This window comes from Thalassophryne amazonica, chromosome 12, assembly GCF_902500255.1.
Source record: "Thalassophryne amazonica chromosome 12, fThaAma1.1, whole genome shotgun sequence".
In the NCBI taxonomy this organism is placed as follows: Eukaryota; Metazoa; Chordata; class Actinopteri; order Batrachoidiformes; family Batrachoididae; genus Thalassophryne; species Thalassophryne amazonica.
The window spans coordinates 59,827,835-59,846,064 of NC_047114.1; the positions used below are offsets into that span (position 1 = coordinate 59,827,835).

Here is an 18,230-nt window from a genome sequence, read left to right on the forward strand (position 1 = left end):
GTGATGCAAATTATTGGTTGAGTTAATAGGGTTTTAATAAGAAATAGTTTTCACCATTTCTGATGCTTAGTTGTCATGTTACAAGGTAACATATGTCATAGAATCCAGTGTAGGTCAACCTTATTTGATTTTTACAATGGAACATTCAACTCAGTCAAACCTTTCTATTTTTTTTTTTATTTCAACCAATAATTTGGATCTTTTTTTTTTTTTTTTTACTGAAATTGGAGCAACTTTAATTTTTTACCCCTGTACAAACTGAAACTGACCTTTGTCACAGTTGTTGCTGTTTTTACCCAATAACATTCAGTCACCATTCGTTCAAACTGTACCTTTTTGGAATTGTTATGATCAGACATGTAGTATATTTTTCACCATGATTGGAGCATTTTTAAATTTTGACCTCTGTAATCCTTCATTGATCCCTACCTGGCTACAGCTACCACCCCTGGGATGGCTATATCATACATTTTTGGGTAGGCCATGGTATAGTGAGGCTGGATTGTAGTGTTGCTTAGTCCCCTTAAGTGGTACCAATTAGATCAAAATTGATGACTGGCTCAAGGACCAACTGTGACATACAGTTTTAAGGTCTACCATGACCACAGATGTGTGACCACAGTGTGTATGCGTGTTTGCTGCTCATGCAAATGATGAACTCAAAAGTAGATGTACCTTTTGGTGTTTTATTTTTATTCTGTATTCAGTGTGTGACAGGTGGGAGATAATTCAAATAGATGGTAAAAATATAGCTGGTAGAAACCTATGTAACTCACACGCAACCAGTACACTCACTCACAATTTAAAGAATATATGACATATAAAGCCCCATAAAAAACAGTTTATCATCCCCGCCCGCATGCCAAAAATCAACCCGCATCAATTTATTTATTTATTTTTGAGAATTTCATTGATGGTGGTACAGCTGGTGCAAGGACCGGCAGGTCCACTAGGTGGCAAGTATGCTTTGGCCAAAGATGGCGGAAGTTTATAAAAACCCGCCCTTCCTCATCACTTTTTTCTGTTGTCAAGGATTTTTTTTTTTTTTTTTTAAAGGGGGGCTAAAGTGACATAGTACTTGCAATCATTGCCTGAAATCAAAGTTCTCAGAAACACAGAAGTTATGAAAATAATATTTTCTAGTAATCATTTAAACCCTTGGTAACACATCTGGGAGAAACTGAATCATGGAAGGCTATTGATACAACTGGATTCTGAATCGTCTTCCACAGAATGATTTGCTCAAAATGTGAAATCAAAGTTCTCAAAATAGATTTTTCCCCCAAAGTCATTAATCCATGACTACCATGTCATATCTTGTCTCATATTATGTAACAAACTTATTGCTATATCATCCCTATCAATTCCAAAGGTCTACATGTGGTCATATCAAAACTAACCAGAAGCAAAGTGTGGTCTCACCTGCTGCCTAGCTTGCTCAGTCCCTATTATAAGAGTTTGTTTGCCCTTATCACAAGGCCATAATTGAACAATACACTTTCTGTGAATATGAATACTGTATTCCATGAAGTATTAAAGTTATAGCCAATATCAAACTTTTTCCTCAAAAATCTGATTTTTACCCCCAAAATACGGATAGGTATGGGATAATGACAATGCCTCATCTAGTAATCATCCAGACAAAAGATGCTGCTGCATATGGAACTTCTATGTCTATACTTAGTGAAAACTATAGTGCCTGCAAAAACTTTGACGTAGGGTCCACGCACCTAACAACGATGACAAATGGGTAATTCATTACATAAATTCACATTGCAATGCATGCTAGTCTATAAAGCAGATGGGACCTGATACTTACACAGCCACCAGCCAGAATCTCAGCAGGTAAAGGGACAGTGTTGTCTTTTTGGGTAAACTTGTCCCTTACAAAGTCATTCACCTATAGGAAACAGAAGTGGGTGGGAGAAGAAATGCATTTCAATGATACTGAAAAAGTGAACAAATCATGGTAATGCCATCTTCAATACAGAAGGGCTGAGGTCATGTGATCACCCACAGCTGAAGAGATGGTACTTAAATTAGGGAGGTGTATAAATTTTATTGCTCATCTGAAACCACCTCAAAATTTTGCCTTTCGTGTCTTTCAGCTTCAAATTTTCAGTTCTGTCACTCATTATGATTTCAGAGATTAACAGCGGGAAAACCTGTGACCTGGATAGGTGGCAAAAAATGAATGAACAAATGAACAGCAGGAAAATGTCAGAAATGTGATTGTAACAAATACTGAAGCAAAAATCTGCACAAACTAAGCGCACCCATACAAAAAACTTAGACACCAGTGATGTTTAGGGTGCTGCCCTTCTTCAGAAATCTGATTGGAGGCATTTGCTCTGAGTGTCCTTTCAGTGTGCTTTGAAAAACAGCTCATATCTTGTTGAATCTTTTTCACTATGTTATTGCAGATCCTTTTCAACAGAATTAATGAAATATTGTCAACAAATTTACACAACAGTTGGTGAAATAACATTATTAAGAGGAAAATCGTATTTAATTTCAGTGAAGATGAGGATGTATATTTGAGTGTTAGATCATTACATATAGCCTCAAGGCATTTATTTTTTTGGATGCCATTCAGTTTCTTAAAAACAATTACCTTTATGAAGCATGTCACTGTTACATATCCCACTGCAAACAATCAAGTAATATTTCATACAGTTCGAGCAATGACTGGATCCTTTAAATGGCCCTGTCACACCTTGACGATTTAGCCAGTGTATGCCGACTTCTAAAAAATTTGGCAAATACGCTGGCTATGTCAAGTTATGCAGCTGTCACACCATGACGATTTATCTAGTGTATGCTGATAGCCCCATTTTCACCAAGCAGTACAGGTGAGAACGGTTAAGTCTGGCTTGGCTTGCGCTTCCACCGCCAGCAGTACCCTTTTATTTGGTAGGTGGGGCATGTAGATGTTGACATGTATGTCATCAAGAGCCGCGAATGCTTTTGCACGGCCTCGCCCCTCCACACGGAGGCCAAACAAAGTAATTTATCTTTCTTAAAGAAAAAATAATGTTATTTTATTTCTGTCTTGGCAGATCACGGGCTTTATTTTCATGTGTGCAGATGGCTGAAGAATCGACTGATGTCTGTGATAAACACTGACGTGAATGAATGAGGTGATGTGACTCTTAACTTTTAAAATAAGTTCATCTTCTTTTTGTGGCACAAAGCGCCAGCGTCCTCTGGTTCAGGCTGAGAAATGCACAAAACACAGAGGGACTTCTTTTAAAATGCTACATTTCTTCAGCCACGACAAGGAACTAAAGTACTTTCATATGTCGTTATCCAAAATCAGGATGCTTTATGTGGTTACGTTTTTGTCAGACTGTGATGATGAATCCGACTGAAACGATGTAACAGGTAAGATTAAGACTTTATATTTACTCTGTGTTTTAGTATTTGAAACAGTTTGAACTGTTCTCATTACTGCAGCTTTCAGTTGTTGAGCCAATCAATGGACAGCATCAATGGATGTATTTTGACTTATGAGTAAAGTGTGTCATCAAACGCATAACTTACCTACAACTTATGACCCGCGTATGTGAGACATATCAGCCATATGCTGGCAAGTGTTGAAAATATTGTGCATGCCCAGAATTTTTCAATGAACTCACTGTACTACAATGCATACCTGCAGGTTCTTAACTTATACTTATCTTAACTTTAACTTATTCGATGTATGCCAGCATATTGTCAAGGTGTGACAGGGCCTGAGTGTGTGAATAAGCATGCAGACAGCAGTGATGTTAAGTACGAAGGAGTGAAGTGTTTTCTTTGTATTATGTAAAGCAAAGGACTTACTGTTAGTTTGATAGCCTTTTCTGGCGCCACACCTATAAGCTGAGGGAGCAAACCTGTGGGGCAACGCCGAGAATTGAGTAACAAGACAAACTCATTTCATTAGTAATTCTGAGCAAAGGGGAGCGTGAGAGCAAAATGCAAAATAAAATGATGAGATAGGATAGTAAAATCTACAAACATTTATACAAAACATTAAAAAAAAATCTCGAGAAGGAAAAAGAAGTAAATATTTCAATTGATTCTTATTTATTAACTAACAAGAGTCACTGGGCGACGACATATCCCCAGGTCCCCACAAATCAGTAATACTAAGTGTCGGGGGATCACCGAAGTAGATCCTCAGAATAAAAATAAAATTAAATTGGTCAGTAATACTAAGTGTCATGGGATCACCCAAGTACATCCTTAGAATAAAAATGAAATTAAATTGGTCAGTAATACTAAGTGTCGGGGGATCACCCAAGTACAGGCTTATAACAAATATAAATGAAATTGGTCAAGTGGTTCTTGAGATATCACGCGAACAAGCGAAAATGGACAGACATGCTGATCACTAGATCCCCCATATTTCATACAGAGAAGATAATAAAAAAGGCAAGGTCATACAAGAAGCAAATTTGGGAATGGGCAAAATGTGAGGGGACCCCCCCCCTCCTAAAATACACAAATTTAGTTTAAAACACAACACTGCTTGTGCTGATCTCAGATTATGTTAATCTGCACCACAGTTCTGTTGATGGTATTTCAACATATTTCAGACCTTTAACAATTAATGATGGAGAGCTCAGTCACATTTTTTTCTAGAAACAGGTTGCTGCTACACATTCAAGTGCTATGCCTGGTTTCTGGTCCTACCTCTGTAGAAACCGAAGAAACCCTCGTAGCGAAGCACCTTCTTAGCACAGTCAAAGCTGTTCTTGTACATCAACTCTCCAACAAAGGAGCCTGTGGACCTCTGGTTCTGCATACGGGTCTTAACCAAATCGATGGGGTACACTGCTGTCGCTCCCATTGCTATAGGTGGGCACGCACAACACACACACACACACGGTGAATCAATAACGTTGACGTGTCAGAGGTCACAATTCACACCTATTGTAAAGCGTTGATAGCAAACAGCGGGACCTTTTAAAAGGAGTAGTAAGAAAACAAAAACATGCATCACAATACAATGATTAATAGACAGTTACTAATATTGCATTCCAACTGTAATTAAACTCTGTTGAAAGGCAGTGAGTTTATAGATACTATTATGGTGTAGTGAGACCTCTAGTGGCGAACACTGGCAAGTGCGCTCTTTAGTTTAGAATTATGCAACACTGTAATTCGTCCAACATAAGGCCAGGGCATGTAGAGCCACATCGGCAGCTCAAGTTATGTGCGTAGCTGACAAACATAAGTTTAATATAAGAGCTGCATGAACGATTGGCATGCGTTTGTCACTGTATAAGCAATGTGTAGCTTTGGTTTCATACTATTCACTTTTAGTTTTGCTGTATTTAAGACCATTTTAGCAGTAGGAGCTACATGCTAATGCTAGCAACAACTACAGTCCCTTAATTGAGAGAGTGGAGACATGACAAGTGACTTGTGGTCCCATCTTGGTGCCAAAATAGCATTCGCTGTTAATCTATCTGCATGTAAATCCAGCTATTTTATGTATTTATGTGCTGAAAATGACAGGTTGTTGTGCATTTGGATGCACAAATAGACACAAGAGCTTCAAGATGTACAGATTCTCTTCAGATGTGAATAGAAGAAAAATTTGGGAAAATAAAGTCAGCCGTGTGGGATGGAAGCAACTTCATCAACAAAACTTTGAGAGGTAAATTTATTGTTCAGTCCCATGTACAGTAAAACTCATCTAAACGGTCATCGTATAAGCCAGATATTCGAAGTCCCCGAACAAAAAAAACTCCCAAAGTTTTTGTATTGTTTTCTATTAAATAAACAACGTATATAACAGATTTTTCTCTCACATCAGATAAAATGTCCCGTCCGATCGCAATGAGTTTCCATTAAAAACCCAAAGCAGTCTGGACGTGCAAAGTAACAGAGGTACAAATGTATGTTCAGCTCTGACACTCGCCGATTTGAGGAAAGTGGGACCAGAGTCATTTCTGTGATAAAAACAAAAAACAAAAAAAAAAAAGTCCTTTTATTATTTTTTTCACACCGTGCTCAGACTCAGACCCGCAGCCTGACGTGCACTTGTTAAAATCAGACACAAAAGGCTGTGACTTGACACTTTTCTGCTTTCACTCCGTCTGCCATCATATTTTAATTTTTTTGCAGCGCGCACACCGATTAAAAATGGATCAGAAATGTCTGCGACTTTACAACAGAGTCAGAAAAAGATGAAATTGTACAGCTTACCTTTGATTTAGAGGTGATGATTGTATAAAGAAAAGCTTGTTGAGGGTCAAATTCATCCATAATAATGCATAATCCAGTGATGGAGAATTTTAAAACTGTCACACACGTCACTGCATGACACGGAGTTACAGAGTTACAGAAACGTAAATCAAGCTTTAAATTAATTAAATAAATGATCATAAACTGTAAATTTATGTAAATTTGATAGCTTAACTATTTTTATATTTATTTTGGTAGCACCTGTACCTGGATGTGTTGCTGTATGTGGTTAAATGATAAAAAAAAAAAAAAAAAAAAAAAGTTGACTACATAAAAGGTTCATTCAGTAGTTCAGCAGTTGGCCCCAAAATGGCACCATGTTCTGAGTTCTCTCAATTAAGGGACTCTGGTAACAACCAGTGCAGTATTAGCCATGTAGTCTTTGTTATGCACAGGTGTGATAAGTGTTAACATTAGTTTATTATAATTTAGTCCTTCTATGTGAATGTTGTAGCTGTAGATATGATGAATAATTCTATCAGCATTTAATAGAGTGCACTTCCAATTGTGTTTTATTTATCTTTTTATAGACCACACTTCCAGTGCAAAGGTAGAAAGCTTCTGTATGTCAATGATTAAAGGACCCTAAAGTTATTCGAACATCCTGTCTGTGTTCCTTACCGGCATCCCAGGGCAGATATCAATACCAGAGCTAGCACCTATACAGTCTATACAGTTTGTTGCTATTGAACACACTCGGTAAATAATCATTTTGGACTCATTTCTGTCCATGTCTTAATAATTATGCAATTATAGGTCTTAGGACGTGCTGATGCAGCAAAGCAGCACTTGTAAAAGGGACACTGTTGAATTATCAAACCACTTCTTCACATGGAATGGCACACCCAGTATATAGGGTGCCAGTATGGTGCATCACAAACATCCTTAACGCACCTCCAGCAATGGAACCCAGGCCAAATCTGTAGGCAGACTCAGCAATTTGGAGCCACACAGGCCTGGTAGTGTCACCATGAGCCTAAAAGAAAGTCAAATGGGATAATGGGTCATTTGTATTATGAAATTTGCTCGTTGTTGTGGTAACAATAGAATATTTTGGTTTGGTTCTCACAGAAGAGGAAATTTACAATAGTTTCACAGTGGTAACTTTCTAAAACTCAAACAATCATTAAGCCACACAACTCTGAATTTTGTATGAATATGACTGAAGCAAACTTCCTCTGAGTCTCTCTCAATGTGTAGATTTAGGGTTATGTATAGCTTGAAAGTACTTGTGTGACAGCTTCTTTCATTTCCATAGTCTAAGTCTGGTGGTGACCAAGGCCACTGCTGCGTGTTGACAAAAAGCAATTTATCTGTGAAAATACACACACACCTGTTTCTGTGATTCAACCAGGTGGTACGGCAGAGAACCTTCCTCCAATGGTGCTATCCTCTCAATGTCAGCAAGGTTCAGGCGCCTGATACACAATTTGTATTTAATACATTTCAGGATTTTAAAACATCAGTTTTACATATATCATAATGTCTCAGCACTGCGAGGCTTTCTATGGTACATTCTGGAAAGTGAAGAAGCAGGAGAGTTTACCCAGAAGGCGAGTGCAGACTGCATAACTGATATAGGATGTCGATTTCCATTGGGGTGATCTGACCGAACTTGTTTGCAGCATGGACAAACTCTTCTGCAGAAAAAGTTAAGAAAGTCAGTTTCACCTACTTCACTGGTGAAATGTCTTAGCTGAAAGGAAGAAACAGCAGCATGACAGCCATCAATGAATACACCCATTTGTACCTTTTGTCACAAGTGTGTCCTTCCGTGTGCCAGCCAGTGTGCTGTAAATCTTACGGATCAGTTCCATGTTGTTCAGGAGAGAGTTAAAGGCATTGAAGTAAGAGAAACTGACCATGTGAGCGGTACTGCCGCCTGCAGCCTGGTGCAGAATAAAGGCAAATCACATAATAAATTATAATTTAAATCAAATCAAATCTACTTTTCTGTTCCCACAAGGACACTTTGCTTGGGCAAAAGTGCTACAACAGCTAGAAAGCAGTGCAAAAAAAAACAAAAAAAAAAAAACAGAAACCAAGCTATGTCCTGGACTGTACCAATCACTGTCCGTGTCTGATCTTACTGTGGGAACGAAAAATAACATTCAGAGAACAATGAACACGCAGAGAACTTAAAAGTTAAAATTACAAATGAACTATGCCCAAGCTGAGAAGTGACAGTACAATAATTTAAGCTGTACAAGTGGAGTATGGAGAAGTGTATGGAGCAACTTGTGCCAAGGTCAATGAACAATTGGTGGGATCATGCACAATATAATCACGATAAACTACTGCATGTCAGAACACAGGCAGTGGCACTCCCATATCGGAGATATGTCACAGATCATTACTTTTAAGAGGTGGAGATGAGTCAGTTGTGTGTCTGGCATGCTTGCCATCCAGGACCAAAGGCCGCTTCGTAGTGTGGTGGGTGCAGTGACACACGGCACCGGCCCACAGCTCCCAAAGTCAGGTATTTCAATAGTGACAGTTTTTGTCATTTTGCTTCTGTACATCACCACAATACAAATATATACATATTTCCTGCAGTAGTCCCCTACTTGAATCAGTTTTTGATAACAGTCAACTCTAGATCAGCAAATCAACTGAGCAATGGAACACACCTGACTGAGCAGATATGCAGTGATTAATTTAGTGTTTAGGGACAAAGGGAAGTTGTGCAGTACTTTAGGCCCTGAAGACCAGCTTTAGAAACACTGGTCTACACTATAAGTAAATCTTGATTGGTTCACTTCAGCTGTGTTGCGGTGGTGAATAGAGGCAAAATTACACAAAAAAAAGTGTCACTGCCCAAATACTTATATACCAGACTGCAAATATCGTCAGTGAACTCACCACCCCCCCCCCAAAAAAAACAAAATAAACACACTCACCGATACAAGGTTTTCTTCCACGAATGGTGTAAGCATGTGGTGTCTGATTGTGGCCATGATGTCACTAAAATCCATAGCAGAGATGACGCCATTCTTTCCTTTGTCCTTCTGAGCAAATGCCTGGCGTGCATGCTCCAGTTGCAGTTCCTAGACATTGATACAACAAACCTCGGGGTAAATAAGGTCAATCTGTATGCTAAATAGGTTGTGCGTTAATCTGCATACCTGCAGGAACTGTGTGAACTCAAGGTAGCTGAGAAGTTTCTTGCGGTCATTCCCAAAGTGCAGGTGGATGAATTCACAGTCCCAATTAAAAGGAATGTGGTGGTGCACTGTTGTCTGGCTGAAGATGTCACGTGCATTAGCTGCATCACAAACACAGAAGTTTTTTTTTTTTTTTGTAAATTTAAAAACTAACAATTTAGCAGGCAAGTCATTAAAGTTTTTAACATAAAGCAGTTAATACATAGGATTTTATACAAATTGAAAGATCTTTTACATATGGTATCCGATAAATTAACTATGGTCAACACTTATGCTATTCTGTAATTATTTGAAATTGTGAAGACCAAAAAATGCAAAAACATGTTGATTCTTACCAAATGAAACGGTTCCAGTTCCAGTCTTGTCAAACAGCTGGAAGGCTACAATGAACAGAGCGTCAGGTGCACACAACACTGACTCAAATGCAAGAAACTCCTGGAAAGAGATGAGTCTGCCATTGTGTGTACAAGAGATAAAATAAAAAGGACAAAAAACATCATTAAACACAAAAAACTAAATTTTTAGGATCAATGCTCTTCTAAAACAAAACATGTACAATTTTAACAGTTTAAGTAAACCTTTAGGATAGCTACAATTAGTATGAATAGTTGTGGGTCAATTATATAAGAAGAAACATTTTGTTTCAGCCTGCACTACTTACCTCATTGCAAGCACAATTACAATGTCAGATTGTGCTGATGCCCCCCCCCCCAAAAATAAGATGCTGTAGACTAGTGATGGGATGATGATACCTCAAGGAGTGTATTGACACACTACACAAACTGTGTCGACACTCTATTGACACTGTGTTGGTCGCTCAATAGTGATCCCTGCAGTAGTTATAAAATCATTGCAGGTAAATAAAATGAAAATAAGATGGAAAAGTTACCGTGCTGCAAACGCAGCATCAGCCTGTGAAATAATCAATCGCCCGTCCTCTATTTGTGTGTGGAGTTAAGCTGTTCATGAGAAGAGTTTAAAATTTGCTTAAAACCCTGTTTGTGTAAATGCTAAACTGAGTTGGTTTGTAAAATATAGCAAATTTGTCTGTAATAAAAGTCAGAGTTTGTAACTTATGTATGGAAATGTGTTAACTTAAGTGTTAAAGCATATGAAATAAAAGACTAAAAGTAGATTCATTTATGCATTTTTATTGAGGAACAAAGGTTTCTGAAGTGTCTTTGCTCCAAGGCGATTTCTCCTCTTACACACCAGTTCCTCTGCCTTAGAAAAAAACTCTTTCACAGGGTAAAGATGAAGATGGTGAGCATAAACATTTAAGTGCGAGTTGATAAAGGTGTGGATATGTTTTCTGGTTATTCTTCCAGTATTGTAAAGGAGTACAAACATATGTAATCTTATTTGGTGTCAAAAGATCAAAATTATTCCAGACTGGGGAAACGTCTTTGAACGATCCATAAAGTCAGTGGAACAAGGTGAGGGCAAGCAAAAATCCACCAGCAAAACTCCATCCAACAAATCTGCAACATGTCGATACAGTTTGTTTCCTTATAAACACAATTTGGCACGGCGCAGTCAAACGACACAGTTCCTGTATCGATCACGTGATTTTGTCTTAAAGCGATACACGCACCAATACGGGGTTTCACTCTTGTGTGCTCGGCACAGTGTTGACGTTCCGGTGTTGTTCATCCCATCACTACTACAAACTCCACACGTTTGACAAAGAATGACAAAGGTCTGAGCGTGGTATTTACTTTTCTTTTTAAAGAAAGATGTGAAAGATGAAGGATCTAGGCTTTTTCTTTTCCCTCTTCTGCTGTGAATATGATGGTCAAAGCGATGGTCTTGTGACAAGAGGATTCTCTGTTCAAATCCCTGTCAGACCTGGGCAAGGTCTTTAATCCCCACATTACTTTTGGCATGTAGTGAGCAGCTTGCATGGCAGCACAGGTGTGTGAATGGGTGAATGTGATGAATCACTATAAAGCACTTTGACCATGAAAGTGCTATATAAATGCAGTCCATTTATAAAAGACTTTAATGATGATCAATGCGTCCTTAAAAGAGTGCACATTTCAGAGCATAGTTCAGGAGGTGATGGTCTAATGGTTAAGCGTTGGGCTTGAAAGCAGCGGATCCTTGGTTCAAATCCCAGCCTGACCAGAAAATAACTAATGGCCCTTGGGCAAGGTCCTTAATCCCCTAGTTGCTCCCAGTGTTTAATGGGCGCCTTGAATGACAGCAGCCTCACATCAGGGTGAATGTGAGGCATTGATGTGTAAAGCACTTTGAGCGTCCAATACAGATGGAAAAGCACTATATAAATGCAGTCCATTTACCATTCCATTTGTAGTTCATGGTTCACTTAACAGAATCCCATTTTAGACTACATTTCTGTGAAACTTTTTCTGTCTTCACATGAAAATTACTTTATCGCAAGAGGATAGAGATGGTAACACTTTCAAACATACAAAGTGCTTCTAAAATAAAATTCAATTAAACTTAAAAAAAAAACAACACACACACATACACTACAATGAGAAAGATGACAACAACAGTTCAGCTAATGATCCCTGTATTTTCTGCAGGTTTCAGTCATTATCAGCATACTGTTCAAAATGGCAGCATTATTAAGTTATATATTGTGATAACACTGATGTTGATGAATACAATAGTTTTGACCATTTGAAGCATGATTCCTTCCTGGATGGTGATGATTTCTTGATCTGGAGTGGGTTCAGGATCTTTTTCTTCCTCCTCCGACTGCTGCTGCTCAGCGATGAAGGCTTCGTCAGTGCGGACAATTCAAAGTTTTTGTTTGTGACTCTTTAGATCCTTACTTTCCGTTCAGATTGGGCCCACCATACGTGTTGAGGGCGCGTGTGTGGTATGTATAAATTCCAGCCCAATCCGCACCAGCAGAAACGATCTAAAGAGTCACATCCAAAAACTTTGAATTGTTAGGACTCATCCGCACAGATACGTCCACCCACATCACTGACCTGCAGCGGCTGGAGGATGACAAAAAAATCATCAACCAGAATTATTCACACTGACGATCGGTCCTAAAAATGGTCACATCAAAATTGATTTTGATACAGCAGTCTAAATTTTCGGAGTCCACAACTTGACTGCCAAATCACGACTTGTGTGCATGAGTTAACTGGGTTCACCTGTAATTTTTTTTATGGCAAATTTATTTTTCCCCAAAGCTGAAGAAATAGATGTAATTGTGATCTAGATGTGATTCCTTTACAAATCATTTTAAACTGTATGCAACTTGCTATTTTGTTTTGTTTTTTTTCCCCTCCGGCAAACGCAATAGCCTGCAGCTTTGTCTCAACGGTACAGGAACTATACTTCCATTTTGTGACAGTACTGGTAGTAGGAGTGACTCCTTCAAGGGGTCAAATTACCAGTATGTTGTCTGTCAGCACCCATGCTCGAGCAGGAGGCTGCCATTTGAACCCACGACTTCTCACACGGGCAATCAGCCAGAGACATCTGGCGGCTAACATACGTGACCTGGCCTTTAAACAAGGCTGGGGCGCGTGTACAAAGCAGGCATTTTTTTTTTCCAAGCAGAGTTTTGACCCGACGCTTAAAAGAGGCAGGCCCGTATTTAAGGTCAGATGTTTAATCAAGGAAATACGGTACTCACAAATCATATGGGATTTATGTTCTACCTTATTCAAAGGATTCAAGGATTCAAAAGAATTTTATTGTCATATGCACAAAGGAACATGTTCATGAATTGTGTCTACTGCATTTAACCCATCCTAATTGCCAGTTAGGAGCAGAAGTCGCCATAAGGCGCCCGGGGATATATCTATACATAACTACAACAGAACTTGAACAGATGTAACTCAGTAAATGCTTTATTAGTGATGATAATCAAATGTGTGTCCGGAGTATTTCTGCAATACTACAAACCCGTCTTTTGTTGTGTCGGCCACAGCAGCGATAAGCTGTACAGTTTTGGGGTTGTGATGGATCTCTGTGTGCAGTCTGAGGTACTTCTGGACAAAATCTTCTGGGGTCATGAACTTCTCTCCATCCTTGTCAACTATACTGGCATACTGAGGAGAGAGGGGGGGGGAAAAAAAAAACATCATTAACCAGCTACCACGTTACAGGCACTATATAACTGTTAATAATTGACATCCCTGAAAGGACAAATCATTGCAGTCAGGGTCACATGCTCCAACAAGCAAATCTCTTTCTATGCAATACTGATTTCATATTCACTGAAAGCCATGTGGTTGTCATGCTTCACCCACAGAGACTCACCAAACATGTCACTAGCTAGGAGACTTTGAAGAAAATGGTTGATAACAGCCAGCATAAAGCCATGCTTCTGAGATGGATTAAACATTGGTTACATGAAACATGCTGACGTCTTGTCGTGAATACTGCTACTGTTTGCTCTGCATGCCAGAAACAAGCAGTGAATGTGAAATCAGTAGTGCATAGGTTTGCATGTCAGAGCATGTGACCCTTACTACAAGACCTTCTCCTTTTTGTGGTATTCAAACATCAGGGATGTCAATTATTAACAAATATGTCCAAATTATATGAAGACACAAAAGTTATACTGGCTTGAAAAAATATATTTTTCACCAACTGCACCTGGGTTCTTGTTTTACAACTGTTACACTACAGAATAATGCCAGCCCGTACTATCAGTCTTGCCCGCAATTTACTTGTGGTTAGGTAAACACATAATGTCTCGGTGGATATCTATATACAGGAAACTGCTGGCTCACACAACTATTACATAATTCTCACACAAATTCTAGTTAAAAGACAAGGTGATGGATAACCAAGTCCATCATGCCAGTTCATGCTCACACACAAACTTGGATGCTTTTTTTGTTTGTTTGTTTAATTGCCTGTACCTGTTTGTCATTTAAGCACACTGGTGCTGCACAGTGAACGTTGGTGTATATTTAACAAGGACACTCCAGTCACCCCTTGGAATGTATTGAAGGTAATGTGACACGAGCAATTACACAACACTGACTTCAACACTCAACCAACTCAGCCCCCCACAACACACACACAAAACCTAAAACACATTAAACATTACATTATGGTATAGATAAATAAGCTACTTGGCAAAGGGTGTCAACAGGCCATAATGGAAAAGCAGGAATGACCCAAAAGGCCAGGATGCCACCAACAGAGAAGGTACAGAGGGCCTAACGTCTCTGCCAGTGGGACTTTGGGGGGCCTCCCCAAGAAAATATTATAAAATAGGAGGTTCTAGGAGCAATCTGGGCATATCTGTGGCCAAATTTCAGAGTAAGAATTATATTTTTAGGGCACTTTTTTTTTTTTTTAAATAACTGGAGAACATAGCATACATATGTTCTCACAACTAATCTGAATATACTAAAAACATACACCTAAGATGTATTCTGTGGCATGAGTCCTGATTGAATTCAAACATGTATTTTGTTGCATGTAATCACATGCAACAAAAGGATGCCTAGCTAAACAAGCAGCAATACTGGAGTTTGTATTGTTGAAACAGCACCAATTCAATAAAACATACAACCAGTAAAAAGAATGCATTTACAAAAGCTTTGCATTTTGTATCACCAGTTATACGGCTTCATGAGGAAGTGGTATAGAGGAGGATTTTCTTAAAAAGAAGACCTGAAAGTTCAGCTACATCTGTGATGCAAGTGCAGATTTGATCCGTTTTGGTGAAAGAATATCCTTTGCTGCTCTACTCCACTATAAAGATAAGAGCAGTGATACAAAATGCAAAATTTGCACAATTTCTCTAATCACAGCCACATAAGCCTTTACCTTGTTCTGGGTTATCTGGGTGTCTTTCTTCACTCCTCTCCTTCTTGCACAGTCACTCAGTTTTTGAGAACTCTGTACTCCATGCAGATTTACCATAGAGTGCCATACTGTTTGTATTTCTTCATAATCCGGTTTCTTCCCACGTCCAAAGACATGCGGGTTAGGTGGATTGGGATCTTTAAATTGTCCTTAGGTGTGAATGTGGGTGTGTCTGTTTGTCTATTTGTGGCCCTGCGACAGACTGGCGTCCTGTCCTTAGTGTACCCTGCCTCACGCCCTATGACTGCTAGGATAGGCTCCAGCCCCACCGCGACCCTTAATTGGACAAAGCGGTAGAAGATGAATGAATGAATGAATGATACAATAAAGTCAAGACATATTCAGTGGCAGGTCTAACATCAGATAGCCTCGTCCACAACGACCACAAAAGACTCCAAGCTGTCACTGATGTTAAATGAGGCAATACACTGTATTAAGAACAAGGGTATATAAACCTTTGATCAGGATCATTTAGGTAGGTTTCTGTTGTCATTATGATTTAAAAAGAATAAACACAGTTGTTTGACAATAAATGGCTTCACACAACCACTAACTATGAGTGGGAAAAAAAAGTTTTTGTATTATCATTCATATTCTCTGAAAAATGGCCAAAAAAAAAAAAAAATGCCTGGGTATGTTAATTTTTGAGCACTACTATCTATCTATATCTCTCTCTCATATATATATATATATATACATATACACATATATATATATATATATATATATATATATATATATATATATATATATATATATATATATATATATACACACACACACACACACACACACACACACACACACACACACACACACACACACACACACACACACACACACACACACACACACACACACACACACACACACACACAATAATTATGGAATTACCGGCCTCAGAGGATGTTCATTCAGTTGTTTAATTTTGTAGAAAAAAAGCAGATCACAGACATGACAAAACTAAAGTAATTTCAAATGGCAACTTTCTGGCTTTAAGAAACACTAAGAAATCAGGAAAAATAACTGTGGCAGTCAGTAACGGTTACTTTTTTAGACCAAGCAGAGAGAAAAAATACGGACTCACTCAATTCTGAGGAATAAATTATGGAAACACCCTGTAAATTTTCATCCCCAAAACTAACACCTGCATCAAATCAGATCTGCTCGTTAGTCTGCATCTAAAAAGGAGTGATCACACCTTGGAGAGCTGTTACACCAAGTGGACTGACATGAATCATGGCTCCAACACGAGAGATGTCAATTGAAACAAAGGAGAGGATTATCAAACTCTTAAAAGAGGGTAAATCATCACACAATGTTGCAAAAGACGTTGGTTGTTCACAGTCAGCTGTGTCTAAACTCGACCAAATACAAACAACATGGGAAGGTTGTTAAAGGCAAACATACTGGTAGACCAAGGAAGACATCAAAGCGTCAAGACAGAAAACTTAAAGCAATATGTCCCAAAAATAGAAAATGCACAACAAAACAAATGAAGAACAAATGGGAGGAAACTTGAGTCAATGTCTGTGACCAAACTGTAAGAAACCGCCTAAAGGAAATGGGATTTACATACAGAAAAGCTAAACAAAAGCCATCATTAACACCTAAACAGAAAAAAACAAGGTTACAACGGGCTAAGGAAAAGCAATCGTGGACTGTGGATGACTGGATGAAAGTCATATTCAGTGATGAATCTCGAATCTGCATTGGGCAAGGTGATGATGCTGGAACTTTTGTTTGGTGCCGTTCCAATGAGATTTTTAAAGATGACTGCCTGAAGACAACATGTAAATTTCCACAGTCATTGATTAGACAGACAGACAGACAGATAACATTGCCATATCCGGAGCACATTAGTGTAATGGTTAACACCTACCTGGGGGGAATCAAACTTCGCTTTAAGACAAAGGACTACATCACTCAGTGGCAGCACCTTGGACGAGGGATTGTCAGGGTACACGCTCTCTCCAATGTTGTTTGTCATGGGCATGAACCTCATCATCAAGGCAGGGGAAAAAGAAACCAGAGGCACAATAATGGATTCTGGGATTCGCCAACCAGCTATCAGAGTTTACACGGATGACCTTACAATGACTACATCCTCCCATGTGCAGGCTCGCTGGGTCTTAGTAAAGCTTGAAGAGATGGCAACATGAGCCAAAATGACATTCAAGCCACTCTTCCATCCCCCGTTAACCACCTTAGGTGAGGGTTGAGAGATGACCCACTGTGTAAGCTCTGTGGGCAGAAAGGAAAAATGGCTCACATTCTGTCAGGGTGTCGCACAGTTCTCACCCAGGGCAGGTATAGATGGCACCATGACAAAGTGTTGACAGTCCTTGCTGACATTTTGGAGCAGAAGAGAATGATGAAACATCAATACAAGGGGAAGTGGGCCCCGGCTATAACTTTTGTTAAGGAGGGGTCAAAGCTATCAGGGCCCAGTATGTCGATCTCCAGCTTAATGCAGTCTGCCCAGGCATGGGAGCTTAGGGTAGACCTAAAGAAAAGGCTTTAGTTTCCGGATTTTGTCCACACAACCTTGAGACCAGATGCAGTCGTTTACTCTGTTACAGAAAGAAAATCATCCTGGTGGAGCTTACTGTGCCATGGGAGGATGAGTGTGAAGAGGCATATGAAAGGAAATCTGAACGTGAGAGAGAGCTGTTGCAGGATTGCAGAGACAAAGGCTGGCAGATGTTTGTTGTACCCAGTTGAGGTGGGATGCAGGGGATTCCCAGCCCAGTCAGTTTGGAAACTGTGACAGCGGTTGGACTAAGAGGAGCAGAGAGGGGTAAGGCAGTGAGAAGACTCGGAGAGGCAGCAGAGAGAGCCTCCTGTTGGATTTGGAATAGGAGGGAGGAGTTGAGCTGGCAGCCAGGAGGGAGTGAGTAGTGGCTGGCCACCACTGCTGACCCGCCAACAGGAGAGAGTTATGGTTAAGGGTCAAAACACTCAATGATTGTTGGTAACCATCTGATGACAACCTCCTGGCTGAGA

General features: G+C 39.4%; 1 protein-coding gene across 1 annotated transcript in view; it reads right to left on the bottom strand.

Annotated features, from left to right (window-relative positions):
- LOC117521480 (calcium-binding mitochondrial carrier protein Aralar1-like) overlaps positions 1–18,230 on the bottom strand; it is a 34,964-nt gene that overhangs the window by 13,118 nt on the left and 3,616 nt on the right. The window contains exons 3-13 of the mRNA XM_034182779.1: positions 13,302–13,447; positions 9,740–9,855; positions 9,366–9,505; positions 9,141–9,287; positions 7,991–8,129; positions 7,787–7,880; positions 7,574–7,658; positions 7,135–7,216; positions 4,681–4,839; positions 3,826–3,878; positions 1,820–1,900 (exon numbers count right to left, since the gene is read on the bottom strand). Of these exons, the coding sequence (XP_034038670.1) occupies positions 1,820–1,900; positions 3,826–3,878; positions 4,681–4,839; positions 7,135–7,216; positions 7,574–7,658; positions 7,787–7,880; positions 7,991–8,129; positions 9,141–9,287; positions 9,366–9,505; positions 9,740–9,855; positions 13,302–13,447 (1,242 nt within the window). The remainder of the gene's footprint in view (positions 1–1,819; positions 1,901–3,825; positions 3,879–4,680; positions 4,840–7,134; positions 7,217–7,573; positions 7,659–7,786; positions 7,881–7,990; positions 8,130–9,140; positions 9,288–9,365; positions 9,506–9,739; positions 9,856–13,301; positions 13,448–18,230) is intronic.